At 49.1% G+C, this 19,762-nt stretch overlaps 1 protein-coding gene, 1 long non-coding RNA gene and 1 pseudogene across 8 annotated transcripts in view; 1 reads left to right on the top strand and 2 right to left on the bottom strand.

The window, feature by feature from the left end:
• The first annotated feature begins 1,428 nt into the window (after window positions 1-1,428).
• LOC129406505 (uncharacterized) lies at window positions 1,429-18,160 on the top strand. The gene is made up of 3 exons (XR_008631050.1): window positions 1,429-1,551; window positions 14,097-14,180; window positions 17,782-18,160. It is a non-coding gene; the product is annotated as an uncharacterized LOC129406505 (long non-coding RNA).
• Window positions 6,589-6,654, bottom strand: LOC129406644 (U7 small nuclear RNA; annotated as a pseudogene).
• The window catches only part of LOC129406494 (leucine-rich repeat-containing protein 37A3-like), a 128,682-nt gene continuing 119,033 nt past the window's right edge, over window positions 10,114-19,762 (bottom strand). For all 7 annotated transcript variants that reach the window (XM_055144477.1, XM_055144478.1, XM_055144480.1 and 4 more), the window contains 5 exons: window positions 18,168-18,287; window positions 12,068-12,108; window positions 10,792-10,837; window positions 10,581-10,708; window positions 10,114-10,481 (listed from right to left, as the gene is read on the bottom strand). In XM_055144477.1, the coding sequence (XP_055000452.1) occupies window positions 10,199-10,481; window positions 10,581-10,708; window positions 10,792-10,837; window positions 12,068-12,108; window positions 18,168-18,287 (618 nt within the window). In that variant the 3' untranslated portion in view covers window positions 10,114-10,198. The remainder of the gene's footprint in view (window positions 10,482-10,580; window positions 10,709-10,791; window positions 10,838-12,067; window positions 12,109-18,167; window positions 18,288-19,762) is intronic.

Raw genomic sequence — 19,762 nt, 5'->3', positions numbered from 1 at the left:
GGCCCGGGTGGTTGTTGGGGCTGACCAGCAAACAGCTCTGGCTGGGGGAGCACAAGGTGAGGAGCCTTAACATGTGCAGGACAACTCACACACCATTCTGCCACCACACAGTGGCATCTCCACTTCCCCAGGCCAGCACTGTGAATGGAAGGGCTGGGTCCTGCAGCTGCAGTGGAGTGAGCGACTGAGGCACCAGCACTCACCTTCAGGGATTTGGCTGCTGCCTACCAGGCGGGTGGCCAGCACAGGGAGTCCAGCATCAGTGCCAGACACACAAACCCCAGGAAGCCCAGGGGAACAGAAGGTGAGGAGAAACTGGCTACGCAACAGGGGCGGCCCCCCATGCTAGCTGACCACTGGAGCCTCTGGGGGGTCAGTCCAGCCAGTACCCTTAACTGCCAGGCTGTACCCCAAGCTAGCTGACCCCAGGAGCCCCCTCGGGGGCAAGTCTAGCCTCCCCCTAACTGCCAGGTTGTGCGCAAGCGTCTGTATTTAGCTGCTGTGCGGCAGTGAGGGGGGTTAGCAGAGGGCTTGAACTTTCTCAGACCGCATGGGGACTGGGCCAAGGGGCCATGGGTGCGGAGCTGAGGCCGCGGGCAGAGGTGCAAGGACCTTGCTGGGTTTGTCATGAGACGGATGAGGAAGCGGAGACGGGGGCCAGGGAGGACGGGAAGGACATGGAGTGAGGCGCTGAGCTCGGGCACATTTAAGGGCTGGTCCAGGTTGTCACGAAAGCGCTGGGCTCCACCGGCCACTCGCCTTGGCTGTGCTGGTAAACGTGGGGCCAGCGGAGGTGGAGGGGAGGCTTGGAGGAGGGGACCCTGGTTTTTGGCTTATTTGGGGTAGACACCGGACAGTGCTCGGGGCTCAGTCCTGCGCTCCACACTCAGGAATCCCATACGCGATGCCGCGGGGGATCGAACCCGGGTCCCCGGGCGGGCCTCGGGGTGCACTGCAGGGAGCTGAGGGAAACTGGGCTAAGGGAGCCGAGCCCGCGAGGGGCAGAGCGGCGAGGGCGGCCCCCGGGGTCGCGGGGCGGCGGCGGGCCGGGGTCGGGTTCGGGCTCGCGGGCTCGGGTGGGGAAGAGGCTGGCAGACGCCGGGCTCGGGGCGGGCGCCCGGGGGGCACCGCGGGGGCTGCCCCGCCGCCGCGTCGCTTCCCTTCTGCTCGCCCCCTCAGCCGTCACTCTCCACAGGGAGCCGGGAGGCGGTGACGGGCGCTCAGGGCGGCTGCAGCCCCTCAGCTTCGCTCCCGACGTGGCAGCAGCCTCCCAGCCTCAGACAACAGGAAGCAGCGCCCACGGCGATGACGCAAGCACGTCGTCTGGACGTCGGGTCACGCCCCCACGCGACGGCCCAATCGCGGGGCCCCGAGGAGATCGGGGGCGGGGCCTGCGGGTTTGTGCTTCGCCGCAGGTCTGGGAGGAGGCTTCAGACCTGCCCCCCAGCCGGGCTTGCTCGCTGCCTCCGGTGTCCCCGCGGGACTAAACCCTACTGGCTACCTTCCCTTGCCGGCCACCATCTGCGTGACAGTGGAGCCCTCTCGGCTTCCGTGAGTGAAGTTTCTCCAGTTGTGAAGCGGGGTTAATATCGCCGCCAGTCTTTGCTTTCCGAGGGCGTGGGCGCTGGGAGCCAATTGAGCTCAAGCGCAGACTGGACCTTCCTGCCCAGGGGGCTCTCAGGAAAACGTGTTTCCCCTACTCTTTATACCCGGAGCGCGCCCTGGGCGCCCCCCTCCCCCCGCGATGTTTTATAGTCAACTGCTTGGCATCGGTCCCAAAGACCCAAGACATTTGCACCCTTTCTGGTCTTTGCAGCACTGTTCACAGTAGCCCAAATCTAGAATCGACCCTATTGTCCAAGAATAGAGGACTGGTTAAAGAACCTGTCTTTGTCTTTAAAGGTACATCTAGAATGGGATACTACTCAGCTCTAAAAGATGATAGCATGTAATCTGCTGCTATGTGGATAGATCTGGAGAGTATCAGGACAGATGAAATTAGGAGGAGAGAACTGAATAACCTTCCTGACATATGTGATATGAAAAAGACATCATAAGGAAGTAATAAATAAGGAAATAAATAATAATAAATAAGTAAGGAAACAATAAATGCCCAAAGGCAACAGAAACTGAGTGGCCTTCAGTAGGAGCTAACCAGGGCGGAAGGATGGGGACAGACACTAGACACTCTGGTGGAGGGTGAGGTGTTGCAACATGTTATGCCTGAAAGTCTATCGTTGACGGTATTGGAAATCATGATGCCTAAATTAAAATTTGGAAAGAGAGGAAAGAGGGAGAGAAAGAGAGAACGGAAGAAAGGAGGATTTTAAAAGAAGGGGTGACGGTGAATGTCAGGTTTATGGTGATTGGTGATTAGTGGAATTAGGCAAAGGCTATGGTTAAGCTTAGGGTAAGGCCATGGCAGAAGTTGGTGAGGTTAGATTTAGAGTTAGGTCATGGCAGAAATTGAAAGTTTGAGTCGGGGGTAAATGGTAGGTTTAGTGTAGTTGTAAGGTTAGACCAAGGCTGGCTATAGCACGTGGCTCAAATCATAATGAAGTTTGAGGGTCTCTGCCTGGACTGGGATATTAAGGGTGAGAGAGTTTTTAAATTTTTTTTTTCTATTTAGGTCACATCTGGTGATGCTCTGGGATTACTCCTGGCTCTACATCAGGAATTACTCCTGATGGTGCTCAGGGGACCATATGGGATGCCAGAGATAAAATGTAGGTCAGCTGTGTGCAAGGCAAATGCCCTATCGGATGTACTATCACTCCAGACCCGAGATCTAATCACTTATGTCAGTTGTCATCCTGTTAATCCTCGATTAGCTCGAGCGGGCGCCAGTAACGTCTCCATTTGTCCCTGTCTCGTGCTAGTGTAGCCCAATGATATCTGCTCGATGCAAGAACAGGAAGAGCCTCAAATCATTCCTTCAGGGTTTTGAGGAAGAAGTCTGACCATCTCCTGGGTGGGCGGCCACTCGGTATTTTGACGTCCTGTGGAATCCACTCGATAACAGCTCTAGTCCAGCGGTCATCTCTTAATTGCATTGCCGGTCCGGCCCATCTGATTTTTGATGCCTTGGCAAGCAAGACAGCGTCCCTGATTCTTTTTTTTTTTTTTTTTTTGCAGTTTTGATGCCTTTGGCCATTTTGTTTTTTCCTTGCTGTTTTTTTTAAATTTTTATTAGTGAATCACCGTGAGGTACAGTTACAAACTTATGAACTTTCATGTTTGCATTTTGTTTACATCCCTCCACCAGTGCCCATTCTCCTCCACCAATGTTCCCAGTATCCCTCCCACCACCCACACCCCAACCTCCACCACCCCACCCTGCCTCTGCAGCAGGGCATTCCCTTTGTTCTCTCTCCTATTGGATGTTGTAGTTTGCAATACGGGTATTGAGTGGCCATCATGTTCAGTCTATAGTCTACTTTCGGCATGCAGCTTTCAACCTGAGTGGGTCCTCCCAACATTCTCTAGTAGGTGTTCGTTCCCTTCTCTATCACAGCTGCTCTTTCCCCCAGCATGTGAGGCCAGTTTCCAAGCTGTTGGCAGACCTCCTGGTTCTTATCTCTACTACTCTTGGGTGTTAGTCTTCCATTCTGCTACTTTATATTCCACAGATGAGTGCGATTTTTCTATGTCTGCCTCTTTCTTTCTGACTCATTTCACTCAATGTGATACTTTCCATGTTGACCCACTTATATGCAAATGTCATGACTTCATCTTTTCTAACAAGGCATTCCTGATTCTTGATTGTCCATGGAGGTTGGAACTCCAGATTCCTTTTCTCACTTGAGTGAAACATGATACCCCTCTTTGGATTCCTCTTTGGGATACCTGAATAGTGTTCTCATCCTGTTTGTGTAGGGCCCAGGTCTCTGAGGCGTATGTTAGTGCAGAAAGAATAGTGGAGTCGAAAAGATGTACCTGGAGCCGGAGGTTCTTCGTCCTCTTAACCACTTCTTCGACGCTCTTTTTTTTTTTCCTGCCCCCCACCCCTTCTTTGAAGCTCTTGAAGGCATTCCACGCTGCTCTCTTCCTCCTGCACAGTTCTGGCGCCAAGTTGTTCCTCATGTTGAGTTCTCGACCCAGGTACACACAGCTGCTGCATTCGGAGATGTTCGTTCCATTGAGAGCAAATGGGACATCAGGGACTAGTTCGTACATCATTTTGCTGAGATTCAGCTGCAGTCCGACCTTTCCACACTCGAAGTCGAAGTCAGCCAGCATTTGTGCCGCTTGGCTAATGTTTGGTGTTATGAGAACGATGTCAACAGCGAAATGGAGGTGGTGTAGTTGCCGACCATCTATCTTCACTCCCAATCCTTCCCATTCCAGTTGTCGCATGATGTTCTCGAGGGTGGCACTGAAGAGTTTCGGTGAAATGGTATCACCCTGCCGAACCCCTCTCTTTACGTCGATGATCACTTCATCGAGATTTAATACCTGTAGGAAATCTAAGCCCCCACTGAGTGGCAGGTAGGAACTGGGATTTGTCTTGTGTAACTTCCTTATCCAGAATATGGGCACCATTGTTAGACTGTGGTATGAAGAAAATGGTGGAGGTGGACTGAGAGATAGTTAAGGATTAAGGCACTTGCCTTGCAAGCAGCCAACCTGGTTTGAATCCATATTGTCCCCTTAGCCCCACCAGAAGTGATCCCTGAGCACAGAGCCAGAAGTAAGTCCTGAGCACAACTGGGTATGGCTCAAAACAAAAATAAACAAAGAATACAGTTTCGGGCAAGGGTGATGTGAGGCCAGGATGTAGAGGATGGTTCAGTGGTAGCACCGTAGCACTGTTCTCCCGTTGTTCATCATTTTGCTCGAGCGGGCACCAGTAACGTCTCCATTGTGAGACTTGTTATTGTTTTTGGCATATCGAATACGCCATGGGTAGATTGCCAGGCTCTGCCGTGCGGGTGGGATACTCTTGGTAGCTTGCCAGGCTCTCCAAGAGGCAAGACGGAGGAATCAAACCCGGGTCGACGGCATGCAAGGCAAATACCCTACCTGCTGTGCTATCACTCCAGTGGTAGAGTTCTCGAATTGCTTGTGTGAGACCATGTTCCATCAAGGGCACCACCAAAAAAAAAAAAATTAAAAATTGGCGACCCAGGGATGGTTCAGGGGTGAGTGCCTGCATACTAGTAAGAGGGCTTGCATTCAATTCCTCGAACAGGAGAATGAGAGTCAAGGAAAAGGAGGAAAGATACAGGTTTGGGAGAGGGTAAGTAACGTGGAGGTCCAAGGCTACACAGCTAATACAGAGGAGAAACAGGATTTCCAGCTGGTCCCTTTTGGCTGTAATTGAAGGGGCAACAGCTTGGTGGCGCGGCAGCTGGGCTTTGAAGCAAGAGAAGGCCGAGAGAATTGCTCTCCCTCACACCATTTACTGGACTTTCCTGAAAAAGTAGAACCCAGGGCTGGGGGGAGGGGTGGAGATGGCCCAAAGGGTTGGGCACATGCTTTGCACATAGGAGGCCTAGCTCCAATCCCCGGCACTTTACGGATCCCCTAAGCACCAGCAGGAAAGACCCCACAGCAGAGCTGAGAGTATCCCTTGAGCAGCACTGGTTGTGCCCCCCATAAACCAACAAAACAACAACATAGCTGAGAGGGGTCTGGCTCTGCAACCGTGGTTCCCCCTGAACCTCACAGTGTGCACCCCCCGTGGTTTCAGCTTCTCTCCTCCACCTCCACTCATTGCCCTCAGCAGGTCTCCCATTCTCCAGTGTTCTGGGGGAGATGTCAGTGGGCCTGCCCCTCTGCGTTCTCTCTCCTGACTGCTGTGCAGTAGATTCTGAGGTGACCTCCTGTCACGCAGTGGACATCCCACAGCTTCCTCTGGCTGCTTCCTGAGTTGAGGTGTCACTTCCCGGCTTCCTTCTCTTCTTGCCTTCTGGGCTGGAGCATGAGCTCAGTTGATTGGAGTGACTCCTGAGCACAGAGCTGGGAGTAAGTAGAGCTGGAAGTAAGTAGCCTCCAGGGGTGCCCCTTCCCCCCACAGTCAACAAAAAAGAACATGGCACAGAAGCTTCCCAGTTCCCTTCTCTGAAAGCAGCCACACGCACCGTGTCTCGTGTATCCCGCTGGAGATATTCCCCTTGCATGTCTCCCAGAAATCTCAAGGTGAGTCGCCTTCTGTGGCAACCATGTGTGGCTACTCATCTGTTGCAAGGACCCAGCAGCTCTCGGATCTACATCTGTGATAACCTCACTGGCAACAGCACATCCTTTCTGTTCCCCCACTTTTATCAGCTGGATAAAATCTTGACATTGAATTGCCCCTTTTAGGGACTGGGAGAAAGAGCTGAGCCCCTAAAACCCACTTTCCCGCACGTACCCCATGCATGTACTCCCTCGGCAATAGACTGTGTGGCACTTTAGAGGATGCAGCTGGCTCTCAATGGCTCCCCTTGGGATACACAGTCTGCTGGGAAAGGCAGCTACTCAATAGAGCAGCTGGCTTGTGACCTGGTTCTCAGGGCCAATGAGAAGTTGAGAAGGGTCCAGGGCTGTGGGGAAGCTATGGACCTCTGCTGGTGAATCTCTCTTTTTTTGCATTGGGTGTAGGTGTGGGGAATTTCTGGTAAAAATCAGAAAACCTGCCAGATAAATTAATTCTAAAAGAGCTGAACACTGAATTTCATTTTTCTTAAACTCATCTTCAACTCCATGCAGTTCCCTGATCAAGGCTATGCTGTTCTGACAACCTTCCTCTTGGGCGCTCTCTGGTCATGACAGTTATATCCATTTCAAATGACATCTTAGTGGCAGGCATTAGATGTTTGGAAAAGGAATCTACAGAGTCTTCTGAGACTGTTGGGACTGTTGGGAGTCCCTGCCTAAAAATGCAGTTTCATTTAAAATGCAGAGCAGGGGCTTGAGTGATAGTACAGCAGGAAGGGCCTTTGCCTTGCATATGGCCAACCTGGGCTTGACCTCCAGCATTCCACGTGGTCCCCTGAGCACCGTCAGAAGTAACTCTTGAGTGCAGAGCCAGGAGTAACCCCTGTGCATCGCTGGGTGTGACCCAAAAAGAAAAAATAAATCGTCTATGATACGTCACCTTGTGCACTAGTAAGCCAGGTAAAGTTAAATACATTAGTGAGAAAAGTTAGTATTTAGCCAAATTTGATCACACTGACCCGAAGAACAAACCAGGGTTAGCCCCATGCAAGGCAAACGCCCTACATGCTGTGCTATTGCTCCAGCCCCTAAAGACATTTTCGAGTATAAAAAGGTTATGAGTATCTTTGTTGAGGAGGAGGAGGTCTGTGCTACTTCCACTGCTGCTGCAGTTCTTGCTACCACAGATCTGTCTCAGGCAGGGAAGGAAGATGGGGTGCATGCGGCTGGATAAGCCTGGTGGGTCCAGAAGAACCTCGGGCAGTACCTGGCTGCACAAATGTTTGGTTTTTGGGCCACACCTGGAGATGCTCAGGAGTTTCTCCTGGCTCTGCACTCAGGAGTCACTCCTGGCCATGTTTGGGGACCATATGGGATGCCAGAGATCAAACCAGGTCAGCTGCATGCAAGGCAGCCGCCCTCCCCACTGTACTATCTCTCTGGCCCCTCTTTTCTTAAATTTTTTTCCAGTATTTTGGGGCCACACCTATCCAGGTCTTACTCGTGGCTCTGTGCTCAGGGATCATTACTGGCAAGGTTCAGGGATCAAACCCAGGTCACTTGTGTGAAAAACAAGTGCCCTACTCACTGTACTATTACTCCTGTCCCTCCACCAATGTTTTCTGAAATCGAGGTGGAGAAAGGTCATCTTAGTCAACTACTGCTCACACATTCTTCTTTACTCTGTGTCTTCCAGCATCCTACTCACTGAGGACTGAGGGGTTTTGGTTTGTTTAGTTTTTGGTGACGTGGGGCTTGGTGCCCAATCTGGTGGTCGTCAGGGGCTACTCATTGCTCTGTATTCAGTGGCGACTCCTAATTGGGCTTGGGGGACCAGAGGTGGTGCTGGGGGTACACTCCACACCGGTTGGTCACCTGGAAGGCAAGGGCTAATTATCCAGCCTTGAAAACTACGTTTTTGGGTGGTTTCTTTTTAACCCTTTTTTTTTTTTAAAAAAAAAAAGTGTTATTAAATTACCGTGAGAACAGTTACAAGTCTCAATCATACAATTATAAACACCCATCCCTTCACCAGTGCATATTCCACCACCAAGAATCCCAGTTTACCCCCACCCCCACCCTGCCTGTGTGGCAGATGATTTTCACTTTACTCTCTTTGCTTTGTTTACATTCAATGTTCAACAGAAAACCCACTATAATTTGAAATATTCCCCCAACAATCAGACCTGCCGAAAAGGCATCATTAAATCATTTGTTTTCTATTGCTGATAATGAAGAGCATATGATGTCTTTTTCAGATTTCTGGTATTTTAGTAATTAAGTCCAGAGGGATTTCTGCCAGCAGCCGCTGCGTTCTGATATTGGTTTGTGTGCCTCTGGGATCATGGCTGTTCAGGAGCGGAGGAGCCGATTGTGGGTGGCTGCTCAGGGTCCCCTTTGGGCGGAAGGCAGGGCCTTGTTTTGTTTATTTTTAAAAAGTAAAACAAGACAAAAAACCCCAAGCGAATTTTCTGCTAGGTCTTGAGGGAGAAGAACCTTCAATACCAAGATAGGGCATGCACTTGTGGATAAGTTTGAGAGCTTGGGAAAACACAGGCCTTAGCATCAACAGCGGTATAGACACTGCTGCAAAATTTCTGGTCATTTCAAGAGTCCAAGAGAGTGACCATAAGGAGGGGTAGGAGTTGAGTCTGCTGTCATTAACTGCTGTGGCACTTGGGGAGCCCTTGGAGAGAACAACAGGATTGGCTTTAATACTCATTATTTAATACTCATGATTTGCTTTAATACTCATCCCTGCTGGAGGATGGTGGCTTTAACAGCTCTTTAGGAACAATTATTCTGGGGCATGAGGAGAGGCTCCCATCCTCCCATCCCACCCATTCTTCTTGGACCTCATCTGTGCCTCGGGGAGGGATTCCAGCTCCAGTCTTGCATCCTGCCAATGGCCTTTATTGGTTACACGAATGTTGACCTCTTTTTTTAGCTTTAATTCCCAAGCCCATTGCTGAACTTACTCATATATTCATTTTTAAATGATAAAATAAGTATTTTATAGGAACTGCTGAGAAGTTCTTCACTGTATCACTGTATCACTGTCATCCTGTTGTTCATTGATTTACTTGGGCAGGCGCCAGTAACGTCTCCACTCGTCCCAGCCCTGAGATTTTAGCAGCCTCTCCTTACTCGTCTTTCCCAATGATTGGAGGCTCTTTTGGGGTCAGGGGAATGAGACCTGTTATTGTTACTGTTTTTGGCATATTGAATACACCACAGGGAGCTTACCAGGCTCTGCCATGTGGGCAGGATACTATAGGTAGCTTGCTGGGCTCTCCAAGAGGCATTTACATAAATTTCCCTCTATGATGATGTGTCATGCGGCCATCAAGTTGCTGCGTGATCCAGGAATATGTCCACTCATGTGTAAGGCTCGGCCCAAGCATGTGAAAAGTGGCTCAGAGCATGGCGGCGGTTGGGTAGTGGAGGTCGGCTGCTGGGGCTGAGTTCCTTGGGGTGGGGAGGGCTCTCACCTGTCCCCCTTTTGTGCGCCCCTGAATGTAAACAGCCTGGTGTGGAGTCTGGTGGCATGGCTATGGGGGCCTCATTTTATTCTCCCTTCCGGGAGCAGCAGTGTGAATTCTGAACAGTGGCCTATGAGATGATTATCTGGTGCCTACAGGAGGTGGCTTATGGGTGTGACTCATGGGTCGATGAGATTGGGGGAAGCAGGCAGAGGTAAGATGATTTTTTAAAAAATGATTAAAAACAAGATGATTTAAAAAATGTTTTAGGAGACTTGACTGGAGATCTAGCAAAGGACAATAGAAAGGATGCATACTGATCATGAGTATAGACAGTCATTTCAAAGATTTAGATCTAGGCATTGTAAGTAGTAAGAAATTTGGGACATTATGTACCCTAACCAAGCCTCTGTTTTGTAATAAAGTCATAGGGTTGTTATGAGCCTTCACATTCTAAGCATGTAAAGAACTTATTAGTATAGTACTTGGATGTGGCTCATCGTGATTTTATTATAAGAGCATGGAATGTTTCACTATGAAAGACAAATTTCCAGGTGGTCTGAGGCGGGAGCCGTTCATTCAGACACGGTGGCTCCCTTTGAGGAGTCCTGTACTTCCTCAATCTGAGTTGAGATCTCCTGTGTTGACGAGATCTCCTGGGATCTGAAGGACTCGAGTGCATGGGGGGCCTGTGGAGCCTTGATGGACAGACTTGACTGGGGAGTCTGTGGTGTCGGGGTGCCAAGTAGGGGGCGCTGAGGTGCCTGTGCTCCCTGGGTCTTCTTGGCTGCCTTGGTCTTGGCTGCTTTCTCCTCAGGAGTCAATTCTGTTTTTGCTACTACGACCTCCTTGAGCTCCCTGGAACAAGAAGAATACAGTCAGCTCTCACAAGGGACCTGCCCCCTCTGCATCGCTTCCTGACTTCAGGCAGGTATTGGAACTGTCCCCATCGTTTACCCTGTATTACGGCGGAAGATCTCGGAATCCTTGTCACGTATCTGTGACATGCTTTTTTTATGTGTGGCACTGAGCGAACGATTGGTGTCTTTCACCCGCAGGGGCCGCCTTCGCCAGAAAAAGCCATCCTGGAAAAGGCAAGGGGAGCTCCTGATCCTGCATCCCAGTCCACTCCTGTCCTGCCTCAGTGCCCCCTCCTCCCTGTGCTTACCTGACTCTTTCGTTCTGAACTTCTCTTATGAGAACTTCCAGAGGTCCTTGGAGAAAAACACGGACACACATCATTTGTCATTCACCCATTTCCCATGCTTCCTAGGATGGAGGTCTCTGGTCTTGTTGGGACAATTACATGGGTACCTCGGTCTGGAGCCATGATGAGTCCAACCACTATAACCTGACACCTTGAGAAAGATTCCATGCATACCTGTGGCGGTTTTTAGACATTTGTTGGGTCCATCCAAAGGGACCCCATTGTCTCTTGAGAGACCTTGATATGTAGCCTGGCTTGGAAAACAGGCAGGATATTTAGTTCTGCTCACCACCGCGGCCCCAGCAAATGCTGTGTGCAAAGAAAAAACTGCCCACCACACTGAGAGAAAGCACTAGAGTCAGTCCAGAAGCCTTTCCACTGGTTGCCTCTGGATTTAGTCTCTCAGGCACCCTTTACCGGAAGTTGGGTTGGGGGAGGTGCTTCTATCGTCCTAGCTGCTTTATCCCAGATGCTGAACTAGAGTAAATGCCTGTGTGCAGTTAGCCAAGTTCTTTAGCACACTAGCTTTCATCCTGCAGACAATCGCCAGTGAGCAAAGAAGCCACAGGTATCAGCATCAAAGGCAGGAACCACACTGAGGCACGGCGATGGGTTTTGAGTGTGAACAGAGGAGAGAGCAGTCTCGCGCTTTACAGGCAGTGCGTGTGTACAGAGCAAGTGGGCGCTGAGTGGAGATAAGAAACGCAGCTCCCAGTTCAAGGACTCCGGTCATCAATGGAGAGGTCCCAAGGGACAGGGACCATGCTCTTTCCCACTCACCAGCAGTGCACCCCCAAGGGCAAGGTAGTTTCCATTTTCCCTCGGTTCCTTTTTATAAGCGCTAGAGACAGAGGTTGTGGGATGTGCCTCAATAGTAAAGTACTTGGCTTGCATGTGTGAGGCCCTGGGTTCAATTCCTGACACCATGCCGAGCACTGAGGCTGGCGTAGCCCTGAGCTACTGGAAAGATAGTTAAAAGGGTCTTTTGGGCATAAGGCTCCAACTTTGGCCGATGGCACCGTATGGCCTCCCTGAGCACAGGTGGGCTGTGATCCCTGAGAGCAGAGCCACCCCACATGGGGGACTGAGCAGCCTGGCCATTAAGGCCCTAAGACACTAACACTGAACTCAGGCCCAGGTCACAGGGCCAAGTAGCACACGGAAGGGCTCCAGGGTCCCCAAGCACCGGGGGGAGGACCCTCCAGTATAAATGAAAGGTTGTCAGACTAATATTTACCTGGATCTTCCATTTTTAGATCTTCGTCTCTGACCATATATCTGTTTTGAAAAAAAAATCATGATTATCGTGGTGACCAATCTCTATACAGCCTTATTAATTCCATTGCTTTTTGCTGTACCTACCCACTGACATCACTTTTTAAGAACAGGAGTTCTCTCCTGTTCAATGGTCCCTGGGCATGACTTAAGGGGCACAGTTAGGAATACAGCTTAGTGACTGTTTTAGAGAAATTCAGCACATTAATCCGGATAAAAAACTATGAAGTAGGAAACTAAAAGTATCTGCCAAGCCCCAAACACAGAAACATCCTTTTAACAGTGACTGTGTTCTAAACAATGCCAAGAACCAGTCTGATGCCTTTCCCATCGCCGCTATTATCCCCCGTGAGGAGTCCTCATCAATGCAGCTCGCAGAGTCGAGTCTTACGGGAGACAAAACTTGGCTGCATTTGCAATGATTCCTCCCCAAACAAACCAAAACCAATAAAGGTTCTATGAGATATGTTGATTCCTGGGGCTATAGATATCACACTGTGGGTGGGGCACTTGCCTTGAACGTGACTGACCCAGATTCAATCCCAGGACCCCAGATGGTTCCCTCAGCCCCCATTGGGAGTGATCCCTGAGAACAGAGCCAGGAATAAGCCCTGAGCACAGATGGCTGTGGCCCCCAATAAATAAGTAAATCAATATGTCAACTGTTAGAGCGACTTCGACTGAACTTTCAATACTTTAAACATTTCCGTGTTTTTGTCCTTAAGGAGATAAAATGGAACAGTGGAATAAGGAGCACGGGCTGCTTTGCATGTGACCCTCATGTTTGAAAGTGGGATGATGGGGCTGGGGAGTTAGCTCAGTGGGAGAATGCCTGCCTTGCATGCAGGAGACGGGGGTTTGGTACCCAGCATGACAAGAACAGCAAGAATGGAGGGATGCTAATGCTGCCCTTAGAGGACTGCGAGGATTAAACCAGACAACATATAGGAAACGCCTTGTACTGTGGTTGGCATAAATCAGTGCTGCTTGCTGGTGATGTCACAAACGAGCAGCTTACACATATCAAAGGCTCAGAGAGCTCTTCCTCAGCACCGTCACTTCTAATTTATTCTAATTCTTTGTTGGTTGTTGTGGTGGTGCCAGGGATCGAACCCAGGGCCTCACACACGCAAGACAAGTGCAATACCACTAACCTAGATCCCGAACCCCTTCAATCACAGTTTGCTGTTGTTTATTTTTTGAGGCTCTCCCTGGCAGTTGGTGCTTGCGGGAGGGCTACTTCTGGGGTGGTGCTCAGGGACCAGGTAGCGCTATGGCTAGAACCTGGGCTTCCCACTTGCAAGGTGAGTTGAAGTTTTAGTCTTTTGAGTCATCTCCTTGGCCCTCAAATCACTTTTTTAATGAGCCTGCTGGGAAAAGTCAGTGGTGCGTACTTGAACAGAAGACAGATGTGGGCGAGCTCCTGGAGTAACTACCGCTCGCCTGCCATGATCAGAGTAGCCCAGCGCGGGCTCAGGCTGCAGTGCGGGTATGTTTGGTTTGGGAGCCACCCAGCAATATGCAGGAACAATTTTATTTGCTGTTTAGGAGTAGCTCTTGGTGGCCCTTGTGGCTCTAGGGGTGAGGGCGTGTACTGCCGAGGATCGAACCCAGGTCTTCCTCACGCAAAGCATGAAACTAGCCCTCGGAGGGAGCTATCTCCCCAGTCTTAGCTGCAATGTTTTAACTTCATCTACTGAGATGGCGCTTTAACCCAAAGAGATAAATTTCACTTCCTTTTCTCTTTACCTAGGGGGGGTGGGGAGTTGGGGAGTGGGGGGTTGGGAGGTATACCGGGTTTTTTTTTTTGGGGGGGGGTGTTGTGGAATATGTGCACTGGTGAAAGGATGGGTGTTTGAGCATTGTATAACTGAGACATAAGCCTGAGAACTTTGTAACTTTCCACATGGTGATTCAATAAAATAAATTTAAAAAAAAAGTAAAGAGAGCTTACTGCACTGGATCAGCAAGATAACAACTTTATCTTTCAGTCCCAGGAGGGTGGAGACTCTACATTTTTGATCCTTCCAGTCAACAAGGAAAGTAATCAAGGAGTAGAAGAATGTCAGTGAGTGGTGAGTACATCAAACCACTGACATTCTTTTGAATTGCACTGTAGCACCGTCATCCCGTTGTTCATTGATTTGCTTGAGTGGGCACCAGTAATGTCTCCTTTGTGAGACTCGTTGTTACTGTTTTTGGTATATTGAATACACCACAGGTAGCTTGCCAGGCTCTGCCCTACAGGCAGGATACTGTTGGTAGCTTGCTGGGCTCTCCAAAAGGGACAGAGGAATCAAACCCAGGTCGGCTGTGTGCAAAGCAAACGCCCTACCCACTGTGCTATTACTCTGGTTCTGAAAAATAAACTATATTCTAATCAGAACTAAACTGTTTTTTCAAGGCAAAGGGGAAATGACATAAGTATAGTAACTGCTTCCTGAAAACAAATGGAGAAGAGATTAATACTCCTTGTTTTAGCTATTAGTAATTATAACTAGGAAGAAGATCATTAAAAGAGTCAGCTACACTGATGAGAAGACATGATACCTTTCATGCTATAAAGGTAGTCTTTTGTTCTTTGGTGTACAGTCTAAGCAAATCCAAGTTTTTAGTTGAAAAATCTGCTGACCTTGTATTTATCAAACAGAAATACATCTGACACTGAAAGAAAATATGTATGCTTGTCATAGTGCTACACATGTTTATTTTTGTACTTTTCCCTCATTCATAGTCAATAAAAAACTGCCTTCAATTTCCTTAATTCTCCCTTAAAGACCATAGCAATGTACCTTTTAAAACAGTAAAAATAATGACTTAACATAGTTCTCAGGTAATTAGAGCCAATTCAAAAGTTACTGGTGAAAAAAAATTTAGACATTGTGATTTGTAAAACCATTAATAATAGAGTTTAAGGCAATATCAATGTTAACTCCAAAGCCCCCTCCAGTGTCAACATTCCTACACTAATCAAGACCTGAGGCTGTCCCTTTATCCACCCCACTTCCTTTGCAAACTCATGCTTTGCTTTTTAATTTACTTATTATAGTTTGGGCTGGAGCAATAGCACAGCGGTAGGGCGTTCGCCTTTCACGCGGCCGACCCGTGTTCGATTCCTCCGCCCCTCTCACCTCCTCCCGGCAAGCTACCGAGTATCGTGCCCGCATGGCAGAGCCTGGCAAGCTACCCGTGGCGTATTGGATTTGCCAAAAACAGTAACAAATAAGTCTCACAATCAAGAGACATTACTGGTGCCCACTCGAACAAATCGATGAGCAACGGGATGACAGTGACATGACAGTGACAGTGACATAGTTTGGGCCACATGCTTACGGAGTGCTGACTTTATGTGTGTTTTTTTTTTCTTTTTGGGTCACACCTGGCGATGCACAGGGGTCACTCCTGGCTCATGCACTCAGGAATTACTACTGGCGGTGCTCAGGGGACCATATGAGATGCTGAGATTCGAACCCGGGTTGGCCGCGTGCAAGGCAAACGCCCTACCCGCTGTGCTATCACTCCAGCCCCACAGAGTGCTGACTTTAATGATTTTTTTTCCTTTTTGGGTCACACCTGGTGATGTTCAGGGGTTACTCCTGGCTCTGTACTCAGGAATCACTCCTGGTGGTGCTCAGGGAACCATATAAAAAGCAAAAGAGTAAATAAAATAAATAAAAACCATTAACTGGGGCCAGGTAGATAGCTAAGCAGTTAGAGGTGCCTGTGTTGAGTCTTCCCCACATGTGGTCCCTGAGCACCCCCACCAGGTGTGATCCTTAGCACTGTAGGCCCCCAACAGTTTTTTTTTCTAATTGTACTTTCATAAGGTTGTTCACATGAATTGATTACATTCAGGATTTCAACACCAATCCCACCACCATTACATCTTCCCACCATCCTTATTTCAATTTTCCCACCACTACTTAAGCCTACCTGCCACAGGCAGATGCTAGATAGTTTATTTTCTATTGCTTTTTATGAATATCATGACATGTCGCATGGCTGCGAAAGCAGCTGTGTGCTCCTGGAATTCTAAATTTGGAAATGATTGGGGTCCAGAGACACCTCTGCAGTGAGCGAATCCATTCCAAGATTCATTTGTGAGTCTCTGGATCAAGGCCATTTTTTTTTTTTTTTTTTTTTTTTTTTTTTTTTTTCTTTTTGGGTCACACCCGGTGATGCACAGGGGTTACTCCTGGCTCATGCACTCAGAAATAACTTCTGGTGGTGCTCCTGGGACCATATGGGATGCTGGGAATTGAACCTGGGTCAGCCATGTGCAAGGCAAACGCCCTACCCGCTGTGCTATCACTCCAGCCCCCAAGGCCATTAGTGTTCTTAAGTGGCTCCCGGAGGCAGTTTGTGGGCCTGAGAGCCAGGACCCCGAAGGGCGGGAGTCAGGAAGGACCAGCCAGTCCCCGCCCCCTGTGGCCTGGAGGCTTCAGTCTCTGGTACCGTGTACCTGTGCTTTTCTTCTAAAAGTTTGTGACTGCCAGGGGTTCATTTGGAGTAGGCAGAGAGAGAACAGCCGCTCCATCCATGGTGCCCCAGTGCAATCGACACGGCACCCACCAACAGTTCTATATCCTCCGTCCCGAACATGCTTAGAGAAGCATTGCTGGGAGTGCCCCAACACCGCCCCGAGCACTGCTTAGGAGGGGGAGAATCGTTAACTTCAGATTGGTTCTTAGTCTGTGATTCCTGTGCTAGCACATCACCATCTCCTGGGGACTTTTGAAAAGTGCGAAATACCCTGCTCACCTCAAGCTTAATGTATTGAACAAAGTATTGAGATTCAGTTAGATCCCAATAGTTTGTGTTTCAGCAAGTTTTTTGGATCATTCTGATGATTGCCGAAAGTTTGAGAGCCTTGGAAGGCATTCTTTAATATTTCCAGTTTCAAGTACCTGGCGCAGTGCTCAGGAGCAACTCCTCGTTGTGCCTGGGGACCATACGTGGTGCTGGGGATTGACTTGAGGTTGGCTGCAGCATGCAAAGCAAGTGCCTTAACACCCGAACTATCTCTGTTACAGTCTAAATAAACCCAATATAGCGCTTGAGGAACCGGGGCGATTCAGGTCTTACTCTTGGCTTTGTGCTCAGGCATTACTCCTGGCAGGTTTGGGAAACCATACCGAGTGCCAGGGTTCTAACCCTCGTCAGCCACATGTAAGGCAAATGCCCTATCCATTATACTATCTCAAGCCCCCAAATCTTTTGAGGCCGTGACATAAGGGCATTGGTCAAGGTTTTGGATGTTTTTGTGATGCAGAGGTGAGGGAACTATACATAAAAAACATGGGGCCAGGACAATAGTACAGGGGATAGTGCGTTTGCCTGGCATGCGGCTGACCCGGGTTTGATCCCCAGCATCTCTTTTGAATTAAAAAGAAAAAAAGTCTATGTTGAGAGCAGAGAGAGCGCTGAATGGTCAGAGTGCATGCTTTGCATGCAGAAGGGCCAGGCTGGATCCCTAGCTCTGCAAGGTCCCCTGAGCACCACCAGAAGTGACACCCCCTCCCACCTCCGCACTGAGCTGGGGGCAGGCCCTGAACATCGCAGGGTGTAGTCCCCAGATTGCACACAGGAAGACTGCTTTTTGTTTCAGCTCCAGCTTTCTTATCTTAACTTTTCAAAATTATCTAAGAGCTTGTAATTTTGGTTTCACTTCCACAGGGACCTCCAGGGAGTCAGGTTCCTTCGACAAGCCCTGGGATCATCTTTGCAATATGAGAAGCAAGCACACCTCAAGACTGAAGAGGAAAATCAAGCCTCAGTAGGAGGAAAAGGGGCGTTTATTTTCCATTTGTAGCCCTTGAATCGATTGTAAAGACAGACTGAATCTTGGAAGTCTTGGGGCTGGAGCGATAGCACAGCGGGTAGGGCGTTTATCTTAAACTCGGCCAACCCAGGTTCGATTCCCAGCATCCCATATGGTCCCCTGAGAACCGCCAGGAGTAATTCCTGAGTGCAGACCCAGGAGTAACCCCTGTGCATTGCTGGGTGTGACCCAAAAAGAAAAAAAAAAAAACATCTTGGAAGTCTGAATAAACTGTTCTTACCTCAATGAGACCGATAATTATAATCAATATCATCACGACTACAATCACAAATATTACCACGATTGCTTTGGCCTCATGATAGCCATCATGATAGCCATATCCTGGAACTTCTTTTGTGAGCTGAAAGAAAAAGAACAATTGTTTTTATGCATTATTTTTGGGGGTCCACACCCAGCGATGATCAGGGGTTACTCCTGGCTCTGCACTCAGAAATCACTCCTGGGGGAACAAAAGGGATGCTGGGGATAGAATTTGGGTTGGCGAGGGGGCTGGAGCGTTAGCACAGTGGGTGGGGCGTTTGCCTTGCACGTGGCAGACCCAGGTTCGATTCCCAGCATCCCATATGGTCCCCTGAGAACCGCCAGGAGTAATTTCTGAGTGCATGAACCATTAGTAACCCCTGTGCATTGCCGGATGTGACTCAAAAAGCACTGTATCACTGTATCACTGTCATCCCGTTACTCATTGATTTGCTTGGGTGGGCACCAGTAATGTCTCCATTGTGAGACTTGTTACTGTTTTTGGCATATCAAATACACCATGGGTAGCTTGCCAGGCTTTGTTGTGTGGGCGAGATACTCTCAGTAGCTTGCCGGGCTCTCTGAGAGGAATGGAGGAATCGGCTGCGTGCAAGGCAAACCCTCTACCCTACCTGCTGTGCTATTGCTCCAGTCCAAAAAGCAAAAAAAAAAAAAAAAAAATTGGGTTGGCGGCATGCAAGGCAAGAGCCTTACCCACTATCCTATTGCTCCAGCACCCAAGAACAATTAGACAAAAAGATGGGAAGGATTCTTAAACGTATTCTAAAGAATGACTAACTATTATTATGCAGTCTAAAACCCCATTCTCTCATATGAGTGGACTATAGGTTTTGGTTTTGTATGTTTTAGGGTTGTTTTGTTTTTGTTTTCAGCCTATCCCCAGGGTCCTCAGAGCTCCTGCTGGCTCAGTGCTCAGGGGCACTCGTGTTGAGCTTTCTCCTTGGCCCCAATATGTTCTTACAGAGCACACCAGATATGTTACACCATCTTGTCTGTAGCCTTTCCTTCTACAATTTATTTATCTGGTGTGTTAGGTCCTCTCACACCTCTCCTAGGAACAGTGCTACCTTTCTATAAATGAGCACAGGGACCATCATTATTGTAGTCAAAATTGTGTGGCCACAAAAAAGAGAGCGAGCAAGTAAAAGAGGGAGAGCCAAGAGACCCTGGTCTTCCTGCTCGTGTTCTTTCATGGCATGGCCTGAGAGCCGCAGAAGCCCCTGAGCCTAGTCTCTGTGAGATACAGTTACAGAGCTTTCCTGATTGTTATCCAGTGTCAGCCATTCAGTGCTCCAATCCCTCCACCAGTGTACATTACCCCCCAACATCATCCCCGTATCCCTCCTGCCACCTCCCCCCGCCCTCAACCCACCTCTCTCTCTCTCTCTCTCTCTCTCTCTCTCTCTCTCTCTCTCTCTCTCTCTCTCTCCTCTCTGTCCCTCTCTTTCACCTTTTCTTTCCGCCTCTCTCTTTTCCCATTTCTTCCCTCTCCCTTCTCTCTTGCTGTCTCCTCTCTCCTCTCACTCTACACCCCCCTGTTGGACATTATAGTTT

The sequence above is a fragment of the Sorex araneus genome, chromosome 7 (assembly GCF_027595985.1).
Source record: "Sorex araneus isolate mSorAra2 chromosome 7, mSorAra2.pri, whole genome shotgun sequence".
In the NCBI taxonomy this organism is placed as follows: domain Eukaryota; kingdom Metazoa; phylum Chordata; class Mammalia; order Eulipotyphla; family Soricidae; genus Sorex; species Sorex araneus.
This window is presented reverse-complemented; position numbering and strand designations above follow the sequence as displayed.